General features: G+C 30.9%; 3 protein-coding genes across 5 annotated transcripts in view; all 3 read right to left on the reverse strand.

Moving 5' to 3' along the window:
- LOC130441269 (ribosomal protein S6 kinase alpha-5-like) overlaps nucleotides 1-3,473 on the reverse strand; it is a 193,218-nt gene extending 189,745 nt beyond the window's left edge. Inside the window, exon 1 of the mRNA XM_056774865.1 lies at nucleotides 3,033-3,473. Coding sequence (XP_056630843.1) covers nucleotides 3,033-3,183 — 151 coding nt within the window. The 5' untranslated portion in view covers nucleotides 3,184-3,473. The remainder of the gene's footprint in view (nucleotides 1-3,032) is intronic.
- A 5,480-nt stretch (nucleotides 3,474-8,953) lies between these two features.
- LOC130441696 (iodotyrosine deiodinase 1) lies at nucleotides 8,954-18,960 on the reverse strand. Its single transcript, XM_056775479.1, has 4 exons — nucleotides 18,921-18,960; nucleotides 14,366-14,614; nucleotides 12,357-12,673; nucleotides 8,954-10,759 (listed from the first exon to the last, which is right to left on the reverse strand). The coding sequence occupies exons 1-4, from the start codon at nucleotides 18,958-18,960 to the stop codon at nucleotides 10,577-10,579; spliced, it is 789 nt and encodes a 262-aa protein (XP_056631457.1). The 3' UTR covers nucleotides 8,954-10,576.
- Nucleotides 18,961-21,080: 2,120 nt separating this feature from the next.
- The window catches only part of LOC130442138 (protein amalgam-like), a 65,894-nt gene continuing 59,212 nt past the window's right edge, over nucleotides 21,081-27,762 (reverse strand). For all 3 annotated transcript variants that reach the window (XM_056776216.1, XM_056776215.1, XM_056776217.1), the window contains one exon: nucleotides 21,081-26,547. In XM_056776216.1, coding sequence (XP_056632194.1) covers nucleotides 26,453-26,547 — 95 coding nt within the window. In that variant the 3' untranslated portion in view covers nucleotides 21,081-26,452. The remainder of the gene's footprint in view (nucleotides 26,548-27,762) is intronic.

A 27,762-nucleotide genomic window follows, 5' to 3' on the forward strand; every position in this document is an offset into this window, starting at 1 on the left:
GCTAAACAAGAACTTAGACATTTGCCTCTAGGTGCACCAATGATTTGGACGGAACCAAAAGAATATGATTCAAACAAAATGCGTCACAACCAAGTCCAAACACACTTGTCATCGGCCAACAGATCAATCCTACATATTGCCGAGCTGCTTATGCCAAATCAAGCAGGAAGTCTTCTGTTTCTAGTCCGGAATTTGTTCTTAGTCAACCAGATTAGGTCTCTCAAGAGAGTTATTAAAGTTATGACCGTCAACTTGAAAAGTTGTCTAAATTTGTCTAAAAAACAAGCTGAGCTCTTGGTGTCTAAATTAAACAACTGAAATTCACTTTCTCCTGGTACGAAAATTTTTTATTTCCGACCGAAACCTTTCTAACAGATGATATAGTCTATTGTAATGACATTTCTGTAGTGATGAATATATTGAATTCCGAATATGATCCAAGTTACTGGCGTTTGTTCATTGGCTCCTCAAAATCTATACTATACAAAGTAAACAAATGTCCTTACGAGAACATTAAGTTCCTTCTTGAAAAAATTAAATACAACGAACCTGTTTGGAAAATTAGCGCTCTCTTACTTGGATTACAGCTTGGTTACACAAAATATTGCTGTTTTATTTGCGAATGGGACAGTTAAGACAGAAAAAGTCACTACACAAAGAAGGATCACTTACTTCAGGGCAAAAGAATCTTAAAAATTTTACCTTTTACAATAGTTGCATGTAAAGCTCGGCCTAATGAAAAATTTTTATAAAATCTAAGCCTATAGATGGCAGTGGATTCTCATACCCGAAAGAGAAATTTCCGAAACTCAGCGAGGCAAAAATTCAAGAGAGAATATTTATTGGTTCACAAATACGGGAACTAATGAAGGATACTAACTTTGAAGGAGAGCTGAATGATCTGGAAAAAGTGGCCTGGAAATGTTTTGTGAATGTTGTCCAAAATTTCCTAGAAAACCATAAAGAGGAAAATTACAAACACTTAATCAATGAACTTATAATTTCATACAAAGCTTTGGTATGTAATATGTCTTTGAAAATACATATCCTGCACTCAAATCTGGATTCTTTCCCTAGCATTTGCTGTGAATAATGAACAAGGCGAAATATTTCATCACGACATTTCTTTAATAGAAAAACGCTATTACGGGTAAAAAGTCCATGGATGCTGGTAGATTTCTAATGGATACTTTAAAGAGACCTACCAGAAGCCAAACATTCACGAAAATCATTATTATCACATTAATGAATATTTTTTGGTTAGTGATTTGGTGGCTATAGTACATTCAAAATTGTAGGCCTGTAGTTTCGAACTTGTCATCCTTGAGATGTTGATGAATTCATCCATATTTTTGGAGGTCGTCCTAAAGGTCTTCGTGTCCCTGGTATACCGTCTCGTGCGATTTTTCTCTGGTCATCCTGTCCACATGTTCGTTCCAAGCTCTTCTATGTTTACGTCCCCATCTGACTATGTCTTCCACCTCACATTTGTGTCATAGGTCTGTGTTTCTCTTTCTGTCTCTTAGTGTGTACCCGCATTTGTTTCTGAGTATTTTCATTTTTGTTGTTCGAATGATGCTTTTAATTCTGTTGTTGTCCGTTCTTGTTTCTACAGCATATGTGAATATGGGTCTAACGTAGGTTTTGTATATTTCAACTTTTGCCCTTTTGTTCATACTGATATCATTCCAGATAATGTCCCGGAGTGCGCCTGATATTCGGCTGGCTTTGTTTGCTTGTACTTTTACTTCATTTATTGTGTTCTGGTCTGCGCTGATTTGTGTGCCTAGGTAGTCAAATGACATTACCTGCTCTATGGTTTTATTTTCTAGGGTGAGTGTGCACCTCATTGGTTTGTTATAGATGACAAGTTTTTGTGGTGGTTACTCGCATGTTAAATGATTTAGCTTTTACGTAGAATGAGTATAGTAGGTGCTGTAAGTCGTCTTCGCTCTCTGCCACAATTACAGCATCATTGGCATGACATGATTTATTATTTCGTCCATTATCAGGTTGAACAGTTACGGGCTTAAGGAGTCTCCCTGTCGGATACCCGTTGGTGTTTATATTTCCTCTGTCAGGTTTTGTTTAATTAATATGTGAGTGGATGCGTTATAGTTTAAATATCTTATGTCTTTTATGGTTTTCGGAACGTATTTCTTTCTTAGGATGTCTACTACGTCGCTTAGCCTCACCCTGTTGAATGCTTTGGTGAGATCTATGAAGTACATTTACGCGGGCTTGCCGTTTCTATAGCTTTTTCAACTACTTGTCTGATTGTGAAGATGGTGTCTATGGTTGATCGATTTCTCCTGATTCCTTGTTGTTCTTCCGATGTGTTTACGTGTTCATTTAAGGTTGTTTCAATGATTTTCAATGATAAGTATAAGTAAAAGCTTTTAGACATAAGTATAAGTTTTCGTGTGACAAAAAAAGTTTGAATTTTGTGACTTATATCACATAAAAATAAATATTATTCTGTTTCATAATAAAAAGTTCAATGTAATTATATTATTGTGAAGATATTCGTTTCCATATATTCAATATTATTCAATTATACTCGGTATATTCCATAAGCAAAAAAAAACAGTAGTTTTATTTTATTTATTTCATTCTAAGCCTATGTCACTGATAACAACACTGAACACTTATTTTTTATGTATTGACAATAGAGAAGACCCTAAACTCTCATTCAGGATGAGGCTAGTTTCTCAATAATCAAGAAATTATTTTGAGGACATTTTAATTTCTTGGATTACATTTACAACGGCGTCACGGAAATTTATTACTCTCATGCATTTATTATTAAATTAAATTCCAATTCATATATATTGGAAATTTGATTGTAATATTTAAAAAAAAATAATTTCCTTATTCCTAGATTATTTCAAAATATTTTTCAAGAACTTACAATATAATCAAACAAAAATAATGCCGTTAATTGGCATGAAACAGTCCCGCCAAAATATTATCTCTAATCATAGATATATATCTATAATTCACCGTTCTATAAAATCTTCAATGCTACATACCATACGTGATATCATGTGTCACAGTCTCAGCAAGTGACACAATCACCGTTTGCGTCATGTTGCGTATAGACGGTGAAGTAGCCGGCGACTTTGACAAGGGCACGGGAGTTTTGGTGAAATTCTTTTCGAAAACTGCACCTTTCGACTCCATGTCACGTTTATAAAATCACCACCTGTTGTCTCAAAACACACCTATACGCACTAACTTCCAGGTAGCACCGGTATTTTAAAATCACTTAAAATAAATCCATAGCGCACTGCGGAATTATTGATTTTATGGAATGTTTTTATCTTGTTGTGTAATATGTATTAATGGTACCACTATTTAACATTATTTTTGTCGACTGTTATTGTTTACATTAGAGAGAAATCAAGCCTCATGTTCGCAAATGTCAGTTCAAATACGAGGTTGTAATAGTGGGCTAGTCGACTCTCCTCTGTACCTCATTCCACATAGCTTTGCCTTTCCTGCAGTTTTGAAACCTTGATAATGATTTTATCTCGGCTTTGTAGACCGGTGTATTGGATTTAGAAAAAATAAATCTGGCTCAATATTTAATAAGACATTATTACAATTTATTTCCAATATAATTTTATACATAAATACATAAATAGACCAGGGGCGATAAGTTTAAGGATAAAAAATGATTTTTTTATTTCCTTCAAAACTATAATCTCTACAGAAAAAAGTTAAATCGTAAAGTTGTATGTAATCAAAAGCTCTACAACTATTGTTGTTACACTTTTTTCACATAATCTCAAAACTTATGTGCAAAATTGAAAAAACCATGATTTCGGTTTTTTTACATCTTCTAAAAATTTTTTTTATCACGAAATTTCGTGAAAGCTTACCATACTATGTACTAAACACACTTTTTGATTTAAAATATTTATTTTTTCACCATATTTTGGCTTAAGATCCAAAAAGCACCCTAATTTTCAATCGAAAAATTTCATGTCGAAATAATCGATTTTTTAAAAAGTGGGTTTTTTGTTAGTCGAAATATCTATTTTTTGATGGTATAAAAAATATAGAAATTCTTATAACATTTATGTCATAGAAAATCTCAATATACATAAATGTAAGTCGTACTATTGAATTGACATACTTTATACTGATTACGTTATTCATAATAATATTTTTAAATTCATTAATCTTGTTATTTAGGATCACCTTATCTTATATTATAATTGCTTTTCCATAAGTTTTTGTATTTTCGATGGCATTCCTTAATCATTAGTTTTTGACAAACCTTCCCGATTCCAGTATATCTTCGAAATCTTCAAGACCATCACCGTCTTCATCTCCAATATTACTTCTAGTTGGTTTTTCATCCAGACTTCCATTTGAATCAACTCACTCCTGGTGCTTTTTCTTCCACGCTGGAGCATTTTTCAGAACGATGACAATTTGAGCATAAATTTTTGCATTTTACATTGTCCATAATGAAAAAAAAATCTTATTCGTTTTATTGCATTTTATAGAAAATGCTCCATAGTTTTCTATATTTCTTACACCATTAGAAAGTAGATATTTCGACGAACAAAAAACTTACCAAAAAAATAAATTATTTTGACGTGAGATTTTTCGACTGAAAATTAGAGTGCTTTCTGGATCTTATACCAAAATAGGGTAAAAAAAATAAATATTTTAAATCAGAGAAATTACAGTGTGTATAGGACATAGAAATGTAAATTTTTATGAAATTTCTAAAAGATATAAATAAAAAACCAAAAACATGGTTTTTCCAATTTTTCATACATTTTGTTAGTTATATGAAAAAAGTGTAAGAACAATAGTTGTAAATCATTTGTTCACCTACAACTTTACCATTTATTTTTTTTTTCTGTAGAACTATGCGGAAAGCAAAAAACCATTTTTTACTATTAAAAACTCACCCCCCCTGCCCGAGCTCGAATCACCTGTAATTTATTTTACCCTTCATTCTTTTTATATTCTCGGTCTTTTCTAATAGGTTTCATCCTACTATAATGTTTCTCTGCTTTTTATTATTTTCGATGACTTCTACGCTGGTCTAATAATGGAAGTTGAAAGAAATTGTAAATCTTTGGTCATAGTAGAAACAATATAAGTATTGCTTTGGTTATACTACTGGTGAAACTAGATGGAAGTGCACAAAAAAATGCAGTCTATCAATTTATACAATTGGTGAATCCTTAAGAAGAATTAATTACGTTAGGTTCCGAGAACTGCAAGACTTCAAAATTGGTGAAGTATGTCTTATCTCTCGAGCCTGAAAGGGAGAAGAACTGGGAGGGAAGTTAATAAACAGCTCTGGTAGGTTCACTAATGCCGATTAGAGGAAACTGGCCTAAAATCTAGCGGAGTTTACACGTACAAATATTGTATGCCAAATTTCTCTGGTCTGGCCGAATTTACCTACCCATCTGATAAATGCCCGTATTTGGATACCAAAAAAATAATTATAAAGTGGTGTTTTCAAATATTTTGCAGCAGTACAAACCAAGTCGATTTACAATACAAAAAATTAAGTACTATCATGATTTGTGTTGTGGGGGGTTATGGTAATAAAATAACAAAGTGTACTCTTTATGATACATTTTCGGAGCTTCCGAATATTTTGAATATTCATTGTCTGGAACTGAAATTATGGTCATAAATATAATATAGAAATAAGAACATTGTTTATATATAAAAAAATGAAAAATTACTCACATCAATTAATTAAGAATCGTGGTACAATGAGAAAAATTATAATTAATCCATGTTCAAAACGTGATTCGACTTAATTATGGAAGTTGTTATATTTTGTTATTTAATTATCGTTAAAATTAAAATCCGTCCTATTAGAAGCAATTAATTTTGTTGTTCAATTGCTCATGATGATCACAATATTAATGGAAAAACTGATGACCATATTGTAATCTGTGCATAACTTGTAGATTTTGAAACATCAAATTCTATAAAAATTCAAGGTTGATCCAAATGACATTATTAACCCTAACATAATTTCCTTTGAAAGTTGAACGATCTAATTTAACAAAAACAAATAAAACAAAGTCAATATTCTTAGAAAGATATTGCTATTTGAATTTTTGAATATATAATTTCAAAAATTTGGTCTATCATTCTACGAAGGAGGAAACAACGATTTTCCTGGATAAAACCTCGATGGCGAATGTGATGTCCATCGACGTTTTTCTCATTTTCGACATTCCCAATGGCTCGCAATTGCAAGGGAAGGGGTGTAACCGCTGACCAATTTCGTTGTTACTGCGATTTATCAGAGTGTAACATTTCGTTGGAAGATTCTAATCTGAACTCAAGACCAAACCAACAAGCGGTTTTAATTGGTTCGTGGAGTTAAACACTTTCTACCAGATTTTAATTGGCATCATCTTCACTTCTAACTGTGAATCATCAGTAAAGTAGAATATAGCTGAGTGATGAAAACTGGATATTAAACTAATTTTTTATTAAAACTACTTACTGAGCAAGTTTCATTAAGATAATTTATTAGTAATTAAAAAACCAAACCTCGAGAGTTACTTAGGATTTGGCGCCACGATCAAATTAATTGACTAGATGATTCTGATGATAAGGCTGAATTTAAATATAAGATTTACATGCTCAGTTTAAACGAGCAATTTCATGTTGACCTTCGACGCTGGCTTAGAGCGTCAAATCTAGTACAATTTTGAATGGAGGGACAACTATCGTTTGTTCTAGGCAGAGGTCCAAGATTGCTTCAAAGAATTATATTACTAAAAGAGATTTTAAAATCATACTCAATGCGTGTTTTTGGATCCACGTGTGTGTGCGAAAAGACTTCGAAAATGAAATACGTTAGTTCCAAGTAGAGATTTTCACTGTTTTCACTATCAAAAAATTTGAAATCAATGTTAGTAATAGAGACGTTAAAATTGGACTCCAATTGCACTGAAATTTCAATTACCAAACATATGTAATCTACTGAATGAAAATTCTTATTTATTGCAGTTAGTATATGTTAAAATACTAAAAGATTGTATGATGGTACTAATTTTCTATGAAAAATTTTTTTATTATATTACTTTACAATTTGGCCCTCGGCCGAGAAACGGTAGGGTGGACTGCATGCCGTATAATATAGGTAATACATTGAGACACAATATCTATTCGTTGTTGTTTTCGATACCTGGCCTATCTATTTCTCGATTGGTTTAAAACGTTATTAAAATCTATTTATATCCAATATTCAGTTGGACTGCGCCGTTGTTAACAGTAGAAAATATCACTTTTGTATCTTTAAGTGCGATATGAATCCATAAGATATTTTTTTTTATTATCTTGTAATTCAGATTAAATTCAATAGTTCTAATATTAATTTAAATAAAAATGGTTGGGACTCGGTTATTTTCAAACTCAATCTTTCATGTACTATAATAATTTATACGGGGTGTCGAAATTTTTAAACATTATGTTTTTGTTAAATACCAGGTGTAAAATATAAAAACAATTTTATACCAATTACAAAAAAAATCTAATAGGAAAATGTTTTGTCTTGCACCATAATCATTTCATAAAATCTAGATATTAAACAAAAAAATTATTTAATTGTAGTTTTTAGTAAGTTAAATGTGTAAATTTATGAATTATTAGAAGAAATCGTTCAGAATAGTATATTTGACTGAGAAAGAGAGCTTTGAGAAAGATAAATTTTGAATGATTTTTTCAAACACTTGTGGCAAACATTTGCTGGTACACCATTCAGAATTGACCGTTCTACGTTGCTCTAATGGAACGGTGGCGGTATGTCCAGTTATTCCGAAAAACAGGCGACCATTTTCTTTGAATTGCCTCGTGCGCAACAACTTTTGTTGGATTTGGATCGTCTTGAAAGAACCTTCTTCTGGATATCTTTTTGCAATGCTATGGGATGATTGTATCTCCTTCCGATGTTTGAGATCCTCCATCTTGACATTCACCACTACAACTACCACCAGGCACTTTAAAATATGTGTAAAGATACTTTGCTTTCTCTCGGACCGTTGGACCCCTCAGAAGCACACTTTTTTTATTGCAGTCTTCGATCCATAATGACTACGTCACTTCTATTTGTTCTATAGCTACGGACGACCATATTTTATCTTCAGACTTTCTTTATCGATCATACAGTTGATTCGTTGATTTTTTTTCACTTGATCATAATTTTTGTAACGAATGAAAAGATGGCACAATAAAAATCGTAAAGCTGCTCTTACCAAAGGAAGGAACGTCTATTATTTGGCAGCATTAGAAAATATACTCTATATATTGAGTAATAAGGTTGATTTCATTTTATTTGTTTACATTCTCAAATACACCGACAGCTTATGCGAAAGGGCGAATCAATACAACGGCTATATCAGTTAACAACATAGGTATAGATATTGGGTTGGATATCTATTGAATTTCTTTTTACGCACCGATTAGATCTGCGAATAAAGAAATTTTTATATTATTGACTCTATTTTGATTGTTTCTTTTTTTTTTCTTCTCCCAAAGATAATAATAGTTTGAACTAAACTTATTTTGATTGGTATTTAAAATTCTTTAGCTAAAAATCTTGTCGACATTGCCTACTTACCAAATTTAGCACCATCTGATTTCTGATACTTGCCTAAAATAAAAAATTGAACCAATAGCAAATGTTTTGATACTATATCTACTACTGACATTTGTATGGCCACGACTGAGTGGATGAAAGCCATTACGAAACGAAATATAAATATCTACAAATCGACATCGAGATCAACAAAAAATATGCTTAGAAATTATCCCAGCTCAACGATCTAGCCACCCATTTTACAGCCAATCCTCGAATAATGTGAGAACAAGAAAAAATCGAAATAATAATATCTGTATATTTTATTGTTTACGAATATATCAAATCACAATAACAACAATAACTGTTTGGGGTTCACATGATCTCGAAACCTGAGACTAAATGAGACACTTTTCGGAGAGTCTCGTTTTAGATCACGGTAAACTTTTTTTCACATTAAACTTAAAAAAATTAAGGAATACAATAAGCATTTTATTTTTCTGTATTGATACATTTTACAAAATATGAATTCTGCTATATGAGTCAATAGCTGTACATATGATTCCATGATCTACTTTGATTTCAAGTCATTACCAGTTGTAACGCGCATTTGATGAGGGAAGTCCTTCACGAGCAATGGTGCTTCCATTGTATAGTGAATTTAAAGGGGATATAGAGGATGTGCGGATAGTTCAGTTGGAAAATGGGACGTACAATTGGCCAAAAGCGGATCGAGTGAGAAACATTCTGATCATTTTAAAAAAATAACAGGTGATGAAACGTACGTCGTGCTGTTCATAAGTTCCTGGCCTCATATAGTAAATAGATTGTGTTCGCAGAAATTTTTATCCGCGCTTCACTGATAAGTCTCAACCAGCTTTACAAAAAGTTTGAACTTTTACGTTTATTATAGTACCTAAAGCTCGAACGATCAATCAGTCAAGGTGTTTAGAAAAATGTGGCATTTACCGTGACTTGTATCCATCATTTTGAACAATTAAAAATTGGCCGAAGAAAGTTGTTCCGCTAGGGACGAGAATCATTAGAAGATGACTCACGTGCGGGAGGTCTTGTGAGGTGATTACTTCAGAAAACATTAAATTAGTGGAAGTTCTAAGAGACCGGCGCCTAATAACAAAATAAATTGCAGCGCAGACCGTCATTTTCAAAACAAGTGTACTAAGGATTGTAACCAGTGAGATCCAAAAGATGCCATGGAATGGCATCGGAAAGGAGAGCCCGTGTCAAAAAAGTAAAGGTCACGAAGAGCACCAAAAAAGTGATAACTACAATATTTTAGGACTGTGAGGGGATACGTTTGATTGACGGAATCAAATACAAACGTGAACACAACATACTATACTGACCTACTGAGATATTTGCGTCAAAAAATTATCGAAAAAAGGTGTGGCAAAATCATCCAAGGTGTGCGATTGCTTCATGACAGTACTCCAATCCACACTGTATCACTTTCCAAGGCTACTGTACAAATGTTTACCTGCAGTTCTTATTCGAGGGTTGTTATTCACGATAATGTATATAGCAACAGTCATCGAGTATCCATCAATTTCACCTGATTAGGCCATGTGTGATTTCTAATGTTTTTTCAACATTAAAAACATTTACGGGGTCGTTTTATTTCATTAATTTTCTGAGAAAATTCCATAAAATGGCTGCCTTAAAGCTCATAGGTGGTGCAAACTCCAGTTAAAAGAGTGCATTGGTGATTTCTTTGAACATAAATAAAATCGTTTTCTCAAAAAGAGATCGAGTTTAAATTTTTTTGAGTCTCTCATGTGAAGTCCCCGCTAGTACATTTTCCGTGCAAATTACATATTACGTTTTAAACACTCTAATGACACACAAAAAGTAATGAAAGACTATTCAAAATAACAATTTCAACAATAGCACGGCATTCAAGAACAAAGAAAAACTTATATAATTATCGAAATATCGTTTCTAATGTATTTAATTCAAATATCAATATAGAAACTACTAAATTTCTACTAAAATTTCTTCTAAAGGTTTACGTTTGAGATCTGGTACTAGACAGTCATCTGCTGGGTATCCCACAGGTATGAGAAGTGTTAGTTTTTCTGAGCTTGGTCTTTGTAAGAGGGCCCTTAATGCCGGTCCACAGTTTAGAGGCGTTGAAGTAAGAGATACTAGTCCAGCATACTGAAAAATATGAAGACAAAAATTTTTTTGATCACTTATTCTTCGCAATGTTAAGTTTTTTCAATGAAACTCGTAATTTAGACAAAAATTGAAGAAACATTCCAATGGAGATTATTCACTCATTATTGGCTTGTGATTGGCATGATCCTACTATGTTGTCTGTTAAATATTTTACCTATCTCATTAATTAATGATTTTAGCATAGTAGTCACTTCTTTGTATAACCACTAATCAAGCCCCTTCAGATAACTCATGCACCCTTTTAATATAGATGGTGCTACAACGAAAAAAAAAAGATATATAATTTTCCCAAACGATGGTGCTATTAATTTTTAAGTGATAGTAATTTAGAAAATGACAACGATGAAGAAATTAATAGATATAATAATGGATAATAATGAAAATACGTAGACGGACGCGTAGTTTGGTTTTTGCTTCATGGTCAAATCGTTGCGTTGCATTTTTTTATTTACAGAAGTTTTTTCAATTGAAAGAATTTGGTTTGACAAATTTCATAATAATTTTATTAGAATAAACATATGAGTTTTTAGCCAAAAGATATTTCAAATATAGAATAGATGCGATAGATTGATATTACGCAGCTGCAAATCCTTTCGTTGATAGACGGAAGTCGACAAATGTATAATTTCTATAACCAATTTCTGTGCCTATATATTCACAAAATATTTTTGCAACTTTGTCATCATCAACATTTCTTATTTAAATTGACCTCAAAGAATAGTTATACTAAGATTTATGCTAAACATTCTTTTGCATATTCTTTAGTGCAATTTTCACTCAATTTTATTCAATTAAATAATATTATATAATTTTAGTTGATAAGTTTTATTATGTATCTTATTTTATTCTTTCTTTTACAGTATATCATTTACAAAATAGGCTGATATTATTTTGTGACTTTTGAAAAAGTTTGACTTAAAACCAATAAGTCCTCAATTGTATTTTTTGCTTGTTTGGCCAATAAGTTGTGGTACTATTTTATAAAAAAAATGGATATACTGCTACGTGAAAGAAGAAAGTGAACATAATCTAACATAAAATTCAAGGAGTGGAAATAGCATTGCAAGGTTCGAAAATCAGCTGAAAGTAATTAAATTTTTTATTGTACTGCTACGAACTAATCTCTAGGAAGGTCCTTTTTTTGTTTTGTTTGTTTATTTTCTAGAATTATTGAGAGCTTCGATTTGTGTATATAACGGAATTTATTTAGTTAGGTGTTAGTTATAGTCAATGGAACGAAATAGAAAAGTAATTAATGAATTTAAATAAATTAGAAAAGTAGTTGTAAAACTAGTGGTAAGTTAATTATTATAAAAGTTAGTTAAGTTTAGTTTTACTTCTCTTACTGATAATGTGCAGTTGCCGAACACTGCGAGTTGGAGCTATGACCTCCCCCCTATAAACATTCCTAAATTGTCGCGCTACCTCCAATATAAGAAATGTAAGAAAAGTGCATCTAGCATGAATACGGAAAATATTGAGTTTTGTTCGTTCATACAGGTATCAACTGTGAGTACTGTGTATTTTTATGGATACACATCGGATAATGAATGTTTTATACAAAGGCGACACTTACATGTATAGCTGCCAACAAAATTCCTGAAGCTAAAGATACACTTTGTTCATTATAATAATGTAATTTCTTTTTTCCATCGTCTTTGAAACTATAAAGCTGCTTGAATACCAAAATCAAATAAGGAGCGTCGGTTAGATATTGCTTCAACCAATTTGTCTTTAAAGGTTTCAGATCTGTTGTCCAAACTTTACCCATTCGTTTTTTGTAGTTAGTTTCTTCTTCATTTTCAACTATTTCTCTAATTTGTTGCTTAATTTCTTGAGAGCCTACTACAACGTACGTCCAAGGTTCGGTATGCGCCCCACTAGGAGCAGTCCCTGTAATATTATATTTTACAGAAGCAACTAGCAGTTTAAATGATGAAAAATGAAAAATTTATAATTTTCAATAACGTTTTCAGTGAATTTGTGAATATGGATCATCGTTTTGTGATACAATACGTTTATTTGGAAGGCTTTAGCCCAACTAATACAAAAGCTGAAATAGATTCTACTCTGGAGGAAACATCAACAGTTAAATATTGGTTAGCAGAGTTTGAATGAGGCCGTGCGACCTGCGAAGACCACTATTGCAGTGGTCGATCAAATGAGGTGACGACTCCAGTAATGAAAATCCACAAAGGGGTACTAGTTGATCGTTAACTGAAAGTGTGCAAGCTATCAGACATTGAAGACATTTTAAATAATGCTGTACATACCATATGAACTGAAAATTTAGACTGGGCGCAAGATGGGTGCTGCGTTTGCTTCCAATGGAAGTAGTGAAGATGTTTCCATCGAGTGTTTGGCAATATTTCACAGAAATGAAGCCGAATTTTTGCGCTGTTTCCTAACCATGGGTGAAACGTGGGTCCATCATATCACACCCGAAACAAGATAAAAATCAATACAGTGGACTGAAAAGAGAGAACCGGCTCAAAAGACAGTAAAAGATCGTTCCATCTGCAGTTTTTTATTTGGAATGCACGTGGGATAATTTTCGTTGACTATCTTGAAAAAAGAGAAACTACCAACAGCGAGTATTATGTGAACTTATTACAACATTTGAGCGAAGTGAAGAGCAAAAGCGGCCGCATTTGGCTAAGAAAACAGTGTTGTTTTATCAAGATAATTCACCAGCTCCCACATCCGTTATTGGCTAAAATTAATGAGTTAAAATTTGAATTGCTACCTCATGAACCATATTTGCCAGATTTTGCCGCCTCGGATTATTCTCTGTTCCCAAAAACAGTTTGGTGGTCAAAGATTTTCCAACAAATGAAGAGGTGATGTCGGTAGTTAATGGCTATTTCGAGGAGCTAAAAGAAGATTACGTTGATAAGTAAATATCTTTTTATTTTCAATATTTTGTGTTTTCTTTGTTGGGGCAGGTACTTCTGGTCCTATCCTCATATTTCTCTATCGTATCTTGTGAAATAAAAATATTACTGATCTATTATCATCCAATTTAGTGAATTCCACTTTCCATCAGCCCAATGTTATAATTCTTAAAACCCTTTTCTTTCATAAACGAGGAAACTGACAGCGAAATTTTAGAGAAGAATGAAATCAAATTTGTAAAGTATGGGAGCTATAGGTTTGTGTGGTGATTCATTGATACCCAAGGCACTAGATTACCACTAGAAATCATATTATTGCACACAACTAGTATTTGGAAGTATTGATCCTAATAAAAAAATTCTATATGAACTAAGATAGATGATGACTGTATATTCTTTCACTCGTTTGGATTATATTCTGTAAAGACTAATGTCTATTTCCAACAGTGCAGTCTCTCGGATTTCAAGGAATAATGAAGCTATTTTGAGATAACACTATACGTATTTGAGAGCTTACGTGCTTCAAAATTGAAATTACGTTTAGCATACGTTTATTTTTCAACACAGCAGTATAACTTTTAAAAAGTAATTGAGAATTTTCATATATTAATCTTAATCCGAAATATTTTCAGCTTATTATTGTATCCTACTTTGTATTGGTTGGAGTAAACTTAATACTTAATAATCACACCTGCAGTCCTGATAATATTATGGATTATTTCAATTGGTACAGGTTCATTGCTAAAATGACGAACTGTTCTTCTTTTATCCATTAAACTGAAAAACTCCTGCGATTTTTTTATCGAAGTTTCAACAGGCAGCTTCTCAAATTTTAGTTGTATGTGATTCAGATTCTTCGGAAGAGCTGGAGAGAGATCTCCGTCTTCATCTTCTTCTTCAGCTGAGGATGATGAGGAAGATGAAGACATGAATGAATTCACTGAAACATACGGAGAGAACAATTGAATTTGAGTATTAAAATTTTAGTTCTAATCGAGTGTATAATACAGTGATGAGTCAGACCTATTGTTTTTATTCGGAAAGACATTGTTTTTATATACAAGGGCTTCCAACTTTGTTTAAAATTTTGGAGTTTTCTATAAACCAAATCTGTCGACTCTCTTTTATAACCGATTCGTTTTTCTCGATAATATACAGGACAAAGAACAACCAATCTCCTTTCCGTAGGTCTAGTTTGTTTATTGTGGTCTTATGCAAACAAATTGTAAATATTTACCTGATTATCTAGTTGTAGAAATCAATCAATTCACACTGTATTTGACAAATTTCAACTGTTTTACGTTACTGAAATTGGGAGAAGGTATTTTTCACAATTCTTATATGTTATCTGATTTTAAGTAATGTTTCATTTTGTTTTATTCTTTAAGATCAAATATACAAGAAATTCAAAACCCCAATATGTCGTGTTAATGACAAGGAACGAAAATTGTGTTTAAACTGTTATTTCGGTTTCTTATACGACTCCGTGCATCAAAAAGCTTCGTAAGAAACTAGCATGTTATCATTCCAGGAGCAAGTGGAACATACCACGATAAAAATCTGGCGCTCGAGGCAACCCGATACCTGAACTTGGGCGTCAAACCGATTCTAAATATAAAGAGTGTATGCTAGAAACAAAGAAAGCAATTTACAGCCTTATCTGAGATATTTACATTTTTAACTTAATAACAAAATTGACACTAACCTCACGGATTTTGATTTTTAATTTGTATTTCTAATACACAGAGGACCTGAAAACAAATGATCTTCAAAATTTGAAATCAGGTAATATTTGCAGGAAATAATATTGGAATGTCGTTAGAAGGAATTGCGTTACGAAATGCTTGAATTGAGCATTTTTCGTATAATAATCTGATTTACTTCAAGTCTTCTCAACATGTTTCAATGTTATTGACAACACGTACATGAATCTTTGTTCAAATTTTTATCTCTACACATAGGATCAAAAATTTTCACATTGACGCTCTCAATTCCTCTTTTCTACCATGTGGAATAATTAGAAAAACTGCTCTGCTTAGTAGCATGTTTTACTGGTTCTACTCCACGATCACGCTTTAATTAACTGATTGATTATTATCTATTATTTGATGAAATCATTACGAAAATGAATAAATTTGTTTTTAATAAAATGAAACATTTGAAGCACTTCTACTTCACCAGGAAATTGCAATTGATACTGATTAATACATCTACGTGGTTGTTTTGATAAAATTATGAATATTTATGGTAGTTAAAGTTTCATTTTCTTACCTGTTCAGATTTCCATTAAAACAGTACAATAAAGTCATAAAAATTGAATAAAATTTTGGAAATTTTCGATAATGGTCACTAGTGAGAAGTTTACTTCAAAAATACTATTTAGCTCAGCTACATTCTAACCAAATGAGTCTAGAGTAACCAACACATCGTCATATCAATTCAAAACGAGCAAAATAATCGCAAATGAAGGAATATTTGGAAAGATATCAACAATATCTGCACTCATGGTATCATATAATCAAATGATACGCAAAGATCTGCATTTTAATATAACAAAAAACCAACTTGAATTAGAGTTATCAAAAAATCAACAAAAAAAGTGATATCGTTAGAGAGAAACCAGGACAATAAAAGAATTTGAAAGCATTAAATAAATAAAAAACATGACGAATGAAAAGAATAATGAATTTGCGGAATATCTGGCAAATTTGAGTCTATAGAAACTAATTTTACAGTCGAAATATTGGAAAGAATGTACTATATCATATATCCTTTCAAATTAAAAAAAAAATAATTTGAAAGAAGAGGATTATACAACAAAATAAGTAATAATAATAATATAAGTAATAGTAAATGTTGCAGGGAATTTTCGAAAAATATCATTCATGAGGTTTCTATCCATTTAAGGTAATATTGGGACTTTTTATTAGGGGTATAAGAAATTATTGTCAGTTGTATGCGCTCAAAGTCCCTCAACTAACATTGGTCGAATGTCCAAGAGAATTTACAGTAGATTAGAAAATTGAGCAAAGCAGGTGTTCGGATTCCCTATAATATGTCCCAATGCTAAGCGATCCATCACATGCAACGTATCGCTTCAACGACACCTTACCGACCCATTTTGTGATCGCTTGATTACTGGAGACAAAAATAGGACATATATGATAAAGCAAAACGCAAAAGACATTGGCTTGCTTTAAATGAATCATAACAAAATAATGTAAAGCTAGATTTACATCTCAAACAGGCACCTCTGTGTATGGTGAATTTTACATGGAAATGCTGAAGCCTGGATAAACTATTTATGCTGATCCTTATTGTGAATAATTACAAATATCTAATGGAAAAGTACAAGACCGCACTGTGCAAGATGAAACTGGAAAAAAATCAATGAATTGGCGTGGCAGTAGCCTCATCTACCCGCCTGATTCCGCAACCTACGATTTCCATTTATTCCAATCACTACAAAATTCTTGTGGTAGCAAAAAATTTGGATGCTGTCCTGAATACTATCTAGAGACATTTCACACTAAAACCATTTGATTTTGATCGGTACTGTATTGAAAGATTTCCATACTAGATGACAAATTGTTGGTTAAAAGAAACCGACATAACCGCTACCAGATCTTTTCGTAATATCTGGAGGGAACAAAAATAATTTCTATTATATTGAGTAATGAGTTTATTACCAGTGTTAAGAACAGTATTTTTAAAAAAAACTCTTTAGTCTGACAATGTGTCAATGAGGAAAACCGATTAATCTTCTGGGTGGAGGAAGCCCACAGTTCACACAATATAAAAGTTTGTGCGCGTAATTGATCGAGTTCAAGGACTCATTTGAACAACGTTGTCGGAATTTGGAAATTGTCGGATATGAAAAAATATAACATAATATAGGCTGTTGATTATTTAATATATTAATAATTTTCCATTAGTTTTAGTTAATAAATATATAAGGGATTACAAAAATTTGGGTCATAAGCTGAGCTACGAATTTTGAGGTTAAAAATAACTCGATTGAAAGTTACACCCTTAGGAAGCATAGAATGAATTTTGTGAACTAATTTATATTAAGTGCAGAAAATCGATTATACATGGTTTGTTCAACTACGAAATCTATAAGAGCCCTTAAAAAATATATGGCGTTTTTTCCAACCCATAAAGCCCCAAACTTTCCATTGCGTTGAAATTGGATCAACCTTGTTATTAGTTTCACATCATTTTTTAAATATTTTGCTTCTCACTCCTTTTTTGAAAAAAATATCAAAATGTCACTACATTTTCATTTTTCAAATGATTGTTCAACACTTCTTTCTATAGATACGTAACCGCTGCTTCAATAATTACATATAGTCAATTAAACCTTTCAATTTTTATCCATTTTAAGTTTATTTACAAAAATTTACCATTATACTCTGGGTACCAATGTCATAAAATCTAAGTTGGTTTGGAAATTGGACAAGTTATATCAATTAGCATATTATCATTAATTATTTTGTTCCTATATGTTTTTTTACAAAATTTTCTGTAACTTGGAAAGCTCTTATGATTCAGAAATTATTAAATTATAGATTTTATTATTAAATTCGAAGGCATCATTCTACTACATTTTTATAAAGAAAAAACATACTTATGTATTTACTTTTGGCAGGATTCTCCAATTATCTATTGCTTTATCGGTCTCTATTGGCAATATTAGGAATGAAACATGACAAATGTAGAAAGGATGTAATGGAACTATAAACACTCCAATAATACCAAGTTTGTTTAAATCAGTTATGCACGTTCATGAGTTTCAGCCATATAAAAAGAAATGAAATTAAGCCCTAACACTTTATTTTAACACTTTAACACTTCGGTATCGCCAGAATTGTCGAAGAACGCAAGTAAAGCTTGTTTCAAAAAACATATTGACTTGGGGAATTCCAGTGGACAAGCTTAATAGTTTATGATTGTGGTTATATCACCTGATGATAATCTGAAAATATTTTCCGCAGTTTTCCTTCAGTCTCAAATGTGTTTAATATACTTTCGTTACTGCGATTCTCAAGATTAATAATTACCATAATGATACAGCATTTTGAATTTTTTGCCACAATTTATGTGAACCCACTTTGGCTGTTTTAATTTTTTTGAGAAAGCAGAATCAAAGTTTATAATCTTGTGAGCGAGTTCCCTGGACTATCTATCATCTAAACATCTATGATAGATAACTTTATTGAGTAAAAATTTGAAAAATTACTTACGGTCGTAAGAAGATTTGTAATCATCGTCCTTTTTCAACATTTTCTCTTCATATTTCTCTTCTTGTTTGTTATATAAAACATAGCCACCCCTTGCTACCATATATAGGATCAAGCCTATCACAAAATACTGCCAATATAATTCGAAGAACATAATTAATATCCTCTGTGTACTTATTAATGAAACTAATATTGATAAATATGGTAAAACAATTTATAACTATCAATTATATCTCCTTATTTGCGCGTAGTTTTGACCTAGATTGCTTGAACCACTGATATATTGGTAGAGTTGTATGAGTGGAAAAATATATATGAATGTATGAAGAGCACAATTCTTTAGTGGTGGCAAAAGAGGGGAAAAGGGAACAATAATAATGTTTTCATGGTATGTGCGTGATACAAATACATCGATTTTTTCACTGTTAACATTAAGATAATGAGAAAAGTTTAGTATTATGTGGTAATTATTATATCGAATTAAAGAGGTCAAATAAATACAGAGTTGATTTGATATGAGAATAGAAATTTGAGGGATAAATTGTTGAAGACGAATGGTTTCCAGATTGAAGAAAGTCCGTTAAAGACACCCATAGAAATCGGGTATCTTACCCATTAAAGTTCATGGAAATCAAAAAGTCCACGGAAGTAACGAGAAAGTCCATTGAAATCAGGAGGAAGACCACGGAATTCATGTGAAGTCTCTTAACATTCACTGAAAATTTGAGTTCGCATCAGCATCGAGACTTTAGAGATTATGTATCTTGCACCAATTTTTTTTGGTCTTGATCGTCATTTTATATTTATCGATAATTGAAAATAATGAAGGTGATTTATAAAAATGGAGCTACTTTCTGAAGTATTTCTATCTTGGTTAATAAGCAGTCAGCGAGAAGCTTTTGCAGGAGTGTGACATCACATTATCCATACTTATCAAGGACCTTATACATAAAGTTGAAAGAATACAAGTAATCAATAACACAATTAATTATTTAGATGACTTTTTAATAAAAATTAGTGAGGATAAATACATTTTTTATTCAACTTGTGAAAAATGCAACCAATGTAATTTCTTTTCTAATATGAGACCATTTTATGTGAATTAGAAATTTCAACTTTTTTGTTTAATTATTGGATATCCTAGTTTTAGTGTTTAAGTGGCTTTAGTTTAATAGCATACTTTTCTAACTGTTCCATCATATTATCGCACATATAGCAGGTTTTCCTCCTTTCAACCAAGCATTTAATTGGATCAATCTCTCACCAATTAGATATATTCTTTAAATTTAAGACTTCTGCGAATAATAAAACTTCATTACTAGTTAATTGAGCTCCTCTAGAAGTTTAAGGTAATATTCAATTTATGGGAAATCATACTTATAATTGGAAGTCTATTGGTTAACGGAAATTTAAGTGAAAATCATAGAAGTAAAAGACTGGTGTACAAAATTGTGGTAGCTTAGAAAGAAAGTAAATAAATGTATTTATGAACATTGTATTGTTTCTATTTCTCATCCAACCCCACAATTGGTGACCCCGACGTGATTAAACTTGGTGTGTTCGCGCCATAATTATGTGTGCGGTTTGTGCAACGGAAAAAGAGTCAATATGGCATATTTCGTTACCGTATTTTTCCCATTATTGGCATTAAGTGTCCTGCACTTAATAATTATTGTACCTCTTTCGTGCCGTTAACACTAGAGGGGTAGTGTGTGGGGAAGTGATATTTCCATCCTTGTTGTGCACGCAAACAAAACATAGAGTGCACAGTCAGAGTGATGATTGTCACTCGAGGGAGTCTAAATGTAGTCAGGACACTGAAAGGATCGAACAACGCCACGTGACATTAAAACCGGCAATCTATGTTAACCAAGTTATAACGAACATTAAACTTTGGGTGGATAAATGTATTTATAAAAATTGTAGTGTTTAGATTTCTCATCCAACCCCACATATTCAAATAGGAAAAAATCTAAAATCCGGATCCAATCCTTTCCCAGCAATTTCGTATTTACAATGTTATACTGTACTTCATTTTATTTCATGTTTTTTAAGAGGATATCTTGTTTCTTTGATAGTAGCCAAGGGAAGGTTCGGTACATTTATTATATATTGAGGTTCCTATCTAAGTGGTGTAGATGGGGATAAATAAAAAACGATATAATTTAAATATTTTTTCTATACATTCATATACAAAGGATAAGTACAATTTCAAAAATATTTCCTCATAATACAGTAAATTTAGTCAAAATAGCGATATGCCTCCTGATCAGACTATAAACATATTTTTAAACAATGAATAATCTTCCTAAAATTCCCTACTAGTATTTAAAAGACAGTATTGATGAAATTGTATTTTGGTACAGTAAGCAACAATTGTTTTAATAGATATTAATTCGCTTTAAGATGTTTTAGTATGATAATAGTTTTAATCCATTAATTCTTTCAAAAATTTGACAAAATAATTAACAATGAGTGGAATTATAAGGAGCCATTCAAATCGATCAACCCCTTTTTTGATATTGTGTACTAAAACTAGATAGACTGGTTGAACAATTTGTCTCAAAGATACATTCATACTATAAATTAACTTTTAGAAGTATATATCTTCATTTGTAACACTAAAATTAAGTAACAAAATATTCTCAGTATTTCTTACCTACCCTTTTAATTTTCGACCACGTAAACAGTGATCAGCAATTGTAAAAATATTAAAAACTATTTATACTTCCATTACATATAAATAAATCATTACTAACATTAAATACGTTCTAATAAGACTTTATCGTATAAATCAACGTTCAAATTCTTCTATTTGCCAAATTTTTGAATCCGAAATAGACAATATTATTCATATTCATCAAAAAACTAATAATCTATATTTTATTACATCCTTGATTAATAATAGGAGCATGTTTTTATTTATTAAACAATTAAGGCTGGAATATAATAAGGGAAATTAAAATATATTTTTATAGTTTATTGATAAATAGTTATTAATAATTTTTGTCCAAAACATTTGAGTGTAAGGCATTTGAACAGTTCCCCAAGTCAGTTCAAGATAAGTACCTACACCTGAAAGATACTGCGAATCTTAACAAAAATAATTTTCATGTTTGAAATAACCTGTTTATTACTACACAGAAACCAGCTCTGCATCTGTTGCTGAGGTAAAAGTGAGCAGTTTTGCATATATGTAATACTTCTATATGAACATTTTCTGTAAGTGGAAGCTGTTCCGACTAAGGAAGACAGAATGGCAATGATTTCTCTATCTTCCAAGACTCCAGCTCGGTTCTGCGCATTCTCAAGCATGCGCAGTATAAGTAAAGTGTCTCGAACGAGAGAGAAAATGAATATTGTCGGCGTCATGACATAGGAACGTTTTTTCCCATACTATACTACATATATGGAGTTTTGTGCCTTCTATAGTAAGTAATAATAAGTAATATTCTAATAAGTAATCAAACTTAATCAAGAAACCTGTTCACTGATGAAGAGCTGTCTGTATTATGGTTAAAACACATAAAAGAGTTAAGTATTAAATAACTTCCTGACGATAAACTTAAAGACATTTGTTCCAAAATAAGTACCACTTTTAATAATTTAATACAAAAATTTTTCATGTTTTGAAGTTAATAGCATCTTTAAAGTGTATATTTTTTAAATAAGAATTATGTAATGAAATTATAGGGAACTTGGTTAGGCATTCTGGTAGTACAGTATGTATATTATATAGTAAAATATAAATACGTCACATCACACAAAACTACAACTTAAAGTAATATGTACAATCATATATTAAATCGAATTTAAAAATTGGGAATTCAAAAATATAGTTTAATGTACATAGAGATTATTCTTAAGAAATAATGTTTGACTTTAATCTTGTCAGAATCAGATTTTTCATTCTAGTTTTGTTTCAAATTGAGAAATAACAAAATTATTGAGATATCATTGTTATAGCAAAACATTAAGCATTAAATTTTATAACAAACATATTTTCGTGTTAGAGTACGGCCGTACTCATTAACCCCATTCCATATTGCTATCAATTGAAAGCTAAATATGAATATACATTTGATGCAATACTGAGGATTGGGAATATTTCTGATTTCAGAATAGAAGGGTATCAAATCCTGTTTGTATTGTGAATGAATGAAAGTATAGGAGAAATTCTTGTCATTTGTGGGCAACTAATCATTTAATAAGTCTCTAATAAGATAGTTAATGATAAAATATTCAAGATTACTCAAACTTATAATAAAATGAGTATATTTTCAATGTCCTGCTTATTGCTCTGTTTGTTTGTTATACTAATCTGGACACTTGTTTATAATTGTATGTTAGGCATTTAGATTATGATAAAGAAAATATGGAGATCAAAATATCTACGATTTAAAGAATTATAATTTTGAATTACTTTTTCTTATTGTGCATACCTCGTATATAAACTATATTCCATAGTTCCCATATAGAAAAAAATGATTAGATATCGTGCTATATGAAGATGTATATTCGTCAAAAAATCCAGACTAGACGGAGAACTAAAAAATTTTTGGAAAAAGGTGAGAAACAATTAAAATACTGACCGAACTTAACAATAAGATTTTTAAAATAGTAACAGGTAACTTATAATATGCATTAACATGACTAATATCATCAAAAAACAAAGTCCCAGATTGGATAAAATATTAATTATCCACCACTACTTTCAGTACAAAGAAAATTTATTCAACAAAAAGTTAAATAATGGTTTTTCAAGCAATCTGAAATTTTGGTTTTGAGAGTCAAATCCATATAAAACTAATTGTTTTTTGATATTATTACTTAGTAAATATGTTAACTATAATGTCAATTCATTGATTCCTTGTATGTATAATAACTATTACAATATGGCAACGCTACAGATTGTCCTTCCGGATTAAGGAATCAACAAACCAATCAAAAATTATAACATACTCATGAAATTTACCCAATCTGTCTATATAAATATAGCCAACCAGAATAGATTAAGGTATATGTCTTTTAAAAATCTTTCCTATAGAATAACAAATCATTCCATCCAGCAAGTTAGGCAACTCAGCATATACTTCAAAAAATATTTATTGTGGTGGGATAAGAGTGTTCCTCTGTTAAATGTTAAATTAGTACAATTTATGGAGTGCCTGAATTTATTATTGATTTTTATAAGTGATATTTTCAAAAAAAGGAAATAGATTTTTTAACTACATCTATTTTTAATTGCTAAGAATTATTATATTTCTAGTAGTGGTTTGTTCAGATTTTTAGAAAATAATTTATTCTTTATTATATTACAGCTAATTATTGATATTACTAGAGTAAATTGCTACTAAAGATGCTCTTATCATTGATTAATAAAATTAATGAAAAATTAATATTGAAAATGGACAAAAGCTATTGCAATATTTAGCCTAGTTTATACTTTTTTAGAGAACGATGTATTTTGCATTAATTTTTAATGATTTTATTTTGCTACATACTTTTTTTATTTTTTTGCCACATAAACCAAGAATAAGAGAGAATACATATTTTTGACGATACATATATCCAATACAAACTTGCAAGTCATTAGGAAACTAGAGATTATCCTCAACTTGCACCAAAATGTTAATAACTGTTGGCTTTTGAGGTCTGAACGTTATGACAAGATAAAATTATCCATTTTTGTAAAATTGTCCGTTCTATTATACACTCCTGGGAAATTCCATATCTAAAATCAAGATTATATTCATATATGTCTTCTGTCGCTTTCACTGCTGCCCTTTTTTTGACTTCTTTTAACACGGTTAACCAAAAGAATGTCTTATTACTTATGAGAGCAGAGACAATAATATTGTGTAATACCTATAGCGATAATTATTGTTTTTGTTGTGTTTTTCAACACATAATTACCTGAATTTTAGATTAGAAACTAAAGATTAATGATTAAGTTTAATTCCCCAATTTCGAGGGTTTAAATTAATGATAGCTTAAAAACTTTTAAACTTGGTTAGGTTAGGTTCAGATTCAATTCAAAAAACAGCATTAAGCCTTTGTTAAAATTTAAACCACTGTTAACCTTAGAGTGCCAACTCTTTGTTATATTTAAATATATTACATTTTCTGCAGTTCTAGTATGTTCTTATCATATTATTTTTGTATTTGATTTGCTTACAATATTTTTAGTCAATACAACAACCTTCAGTCGAGTATTTGTAAACAAGAGTTTAAATTTTTGTAAATTTTGTCCACATTAAAATATTTTTTTGTTTTTGATAACATTGAAACTAACAATTTTTACACTGAAAGCTCAAAGTTGAAAACTTTAATCCATTCTTATTTTTATCTTTTCAATATCAATTTCTATATATTTTCATTCGCTTTTGTTGCAGCTGGTTGAACTATCTGGCGAAGCTACTTGCAGTGGAAATAAATACCTACAAGTAAGTATCACTACTCTTCTGGTATCCTTATCATATCGATTTAAATTTGAAGTTAGACTATTCTCCTGAAATGGGAATAAAAAATTATACATGGGGATATAAAATTATATGTCAACATTGATTTGACGTAAATTACCAAGGTTATGGAATAGAATTTGCATTACTGTTATTTGTCTATTATTGTTATTAGTACCCTTCTATTCTGTTACCTTGAAGAGTTTGATCTTCTAATTTGAATTCAAGGTTATATTGGTTGAAAAAATGATGCCGACTATTATAAATTTAGATAAAACCAATCAATTTTGAAGCTCAATCAATCTGGAATGTATATTGCAATACAGAATAAATTAAACAAATACTTTGTTATAGAGAAAAATTGATTTCATGATATTGATTCTGATATGGCTATATTTTATACAAAAAATATTTGCAGATATTAGATTTTTTAAATTCATAGGTCAATATTGAAACCAAAAGGGTAAATGAATTATAGTATAAGATATTTTAAATATTTAACAATTGTATTTCTAAATATATTATTATAGGTTGAGTAAGTATGTTTATTTCTTCTTAATCTAACAATTTACAAATATTTTTTGTGAAACTTAGATAAATCCTGTCTATTAAAATAACAGCTAAATCACAGAACAAGTTCGTACTAAAAACTACAGCACATTTACTATTTGCTAGTAGTTTTTAGCGCTGCATACTTCTATGATAATTGAAAAATATAGAAAAAAGTAACTAAACACAAAATAAAGGAATTATATACAAGGGTAAATTACAAAGTTTGGAAATAAAAAGAAAGCCACCATGTCAATCAAAATAAAGAATAAAAAACGTGACTTTATGTTTTCAAAAAAAAAAGAAAAAAAAAACGAAATTTTCAGATTCTGCCTTGTAAAATGTTTTGTTATCGTTTAATTCCAAACCCGAGTTTGTTTTGTTTTTTGATTTGAATATTTTTTATAGTGTAATAGTTCATAATTTACTTATTCTAGAATAGTCAAATACTTTGGTTTTTCTCTTGTATTTAAGCTACCAGTGCATGGAAGATATTCGGTTGTACATTGTTTGAAGTTCGTTACTTCACTGCCTTAGGTAGAAGTGGAAGATCAATGATATACTCAAAATAGATGCAGAAGCTGAAGTTTTAATGGAAGAGCCGCCTGGTGGTTTTGATTCTGTAAAAAAATAACTATTACATCTTTATATTCATCACATCTTTTTGAAATATTCTTATATGAAACTTGATTTAGCTAAGAAATTATAGTTAGAATAAATACAGCCCAAAAGTTTCTCATTAAGTCTTGTTCTTTTTCTTCCTTTCCAATATACCACTTACGTTAATATATTGTTATTGGAAGACGAATTAAAAGATCTAGCTGTAAACCATCTACTTTTTTATCGTCTTTATCCATTCTTTCAACTTGAATTGCTGTCTCTTTCTTGTCAAAGTAAATCTGGATTCTTTTGAGATTTACTTTTACTCCTACAACTAACTTGAAAATATTCTAATGAATGTGGAACAAACTTAGGAGCCTAAGCACTACACTACTAAAACTTTGTATTTGCAACTCGGACTCTACAGGATGGATCTATCGAACTACATAACCCTATATCGAATAATCTCATTGAGACTGACTTTAATGTGTATTATTTTATAAATAACAAGGATAAAGTGCAATATAAGGAAAATAGTAGGATGCCGGTGGTTTTTAATAATAAATTTATTCTGTAGATTTTGCTGATCTTTATTACCTTTCTATCTATCAGGAATATCCAACCTAGGGAATGTTGTTGTTACGCTACCTTGGAAGAAAACTGACACAAGTCAAAATTTTTCAAATTGTATTCCCAATTCCGATTAGCTTTATAATGATAGCCATATCCTGTACATGAGCTTTCTTATGATGATTTTTATGGTTTCCAGAGTCAAAGTTTGGAGTTGAACAAGAGGAATACTGACGAGACATTTAAACTCGCAGACATGAAAGTTGTAAAAATTCATCAAGATGACCCCAGTGTGTTGTAGTATAAAAATTCATTCAGTGATCAATATTTTCATTAAAAACTAATGCTAAATTAACAAGAACAAAGGCTGCTTTTAAGCAAGAGGCAATTCTGCAAAAAAGCTTACTCAGCAAAAACAGGAATCTCACAGGTAAAAAAGAAAAGGTTACTACGCCTGGTAGAGTTTTTACAGCACTTTTTTGTTTACGAATTATTTGAAATCTTGATTAACAAAAAATTTTAAAGTGAGTTTTCACTTTTCGAGTTGGGCCAGTTTTCTTCCAAAGTAACGATATATTTAGGAATTGAAATGTAGTTACACCGAGCCGAGAAAAAATGAGCAGTGAGGTACGTTAAAAATGTTTTGGAAACTTTTAAATATTGCA

Source organism: Diorhabda sublineata, chromosome 3 (assembly GCF_026230105.1).
Source record: "Diorhabda sublineata isolate icDioSubl1.1 chromosome 3, icDioSubl1.1, whole genome shotgun sequence".
Lineage (NCBI taxonomy): Eukaryota > Metazoa > Arthropoda > Insecta > Coleoptera > Chrysomelidae > Diorhabda > Diorhabda sublineata.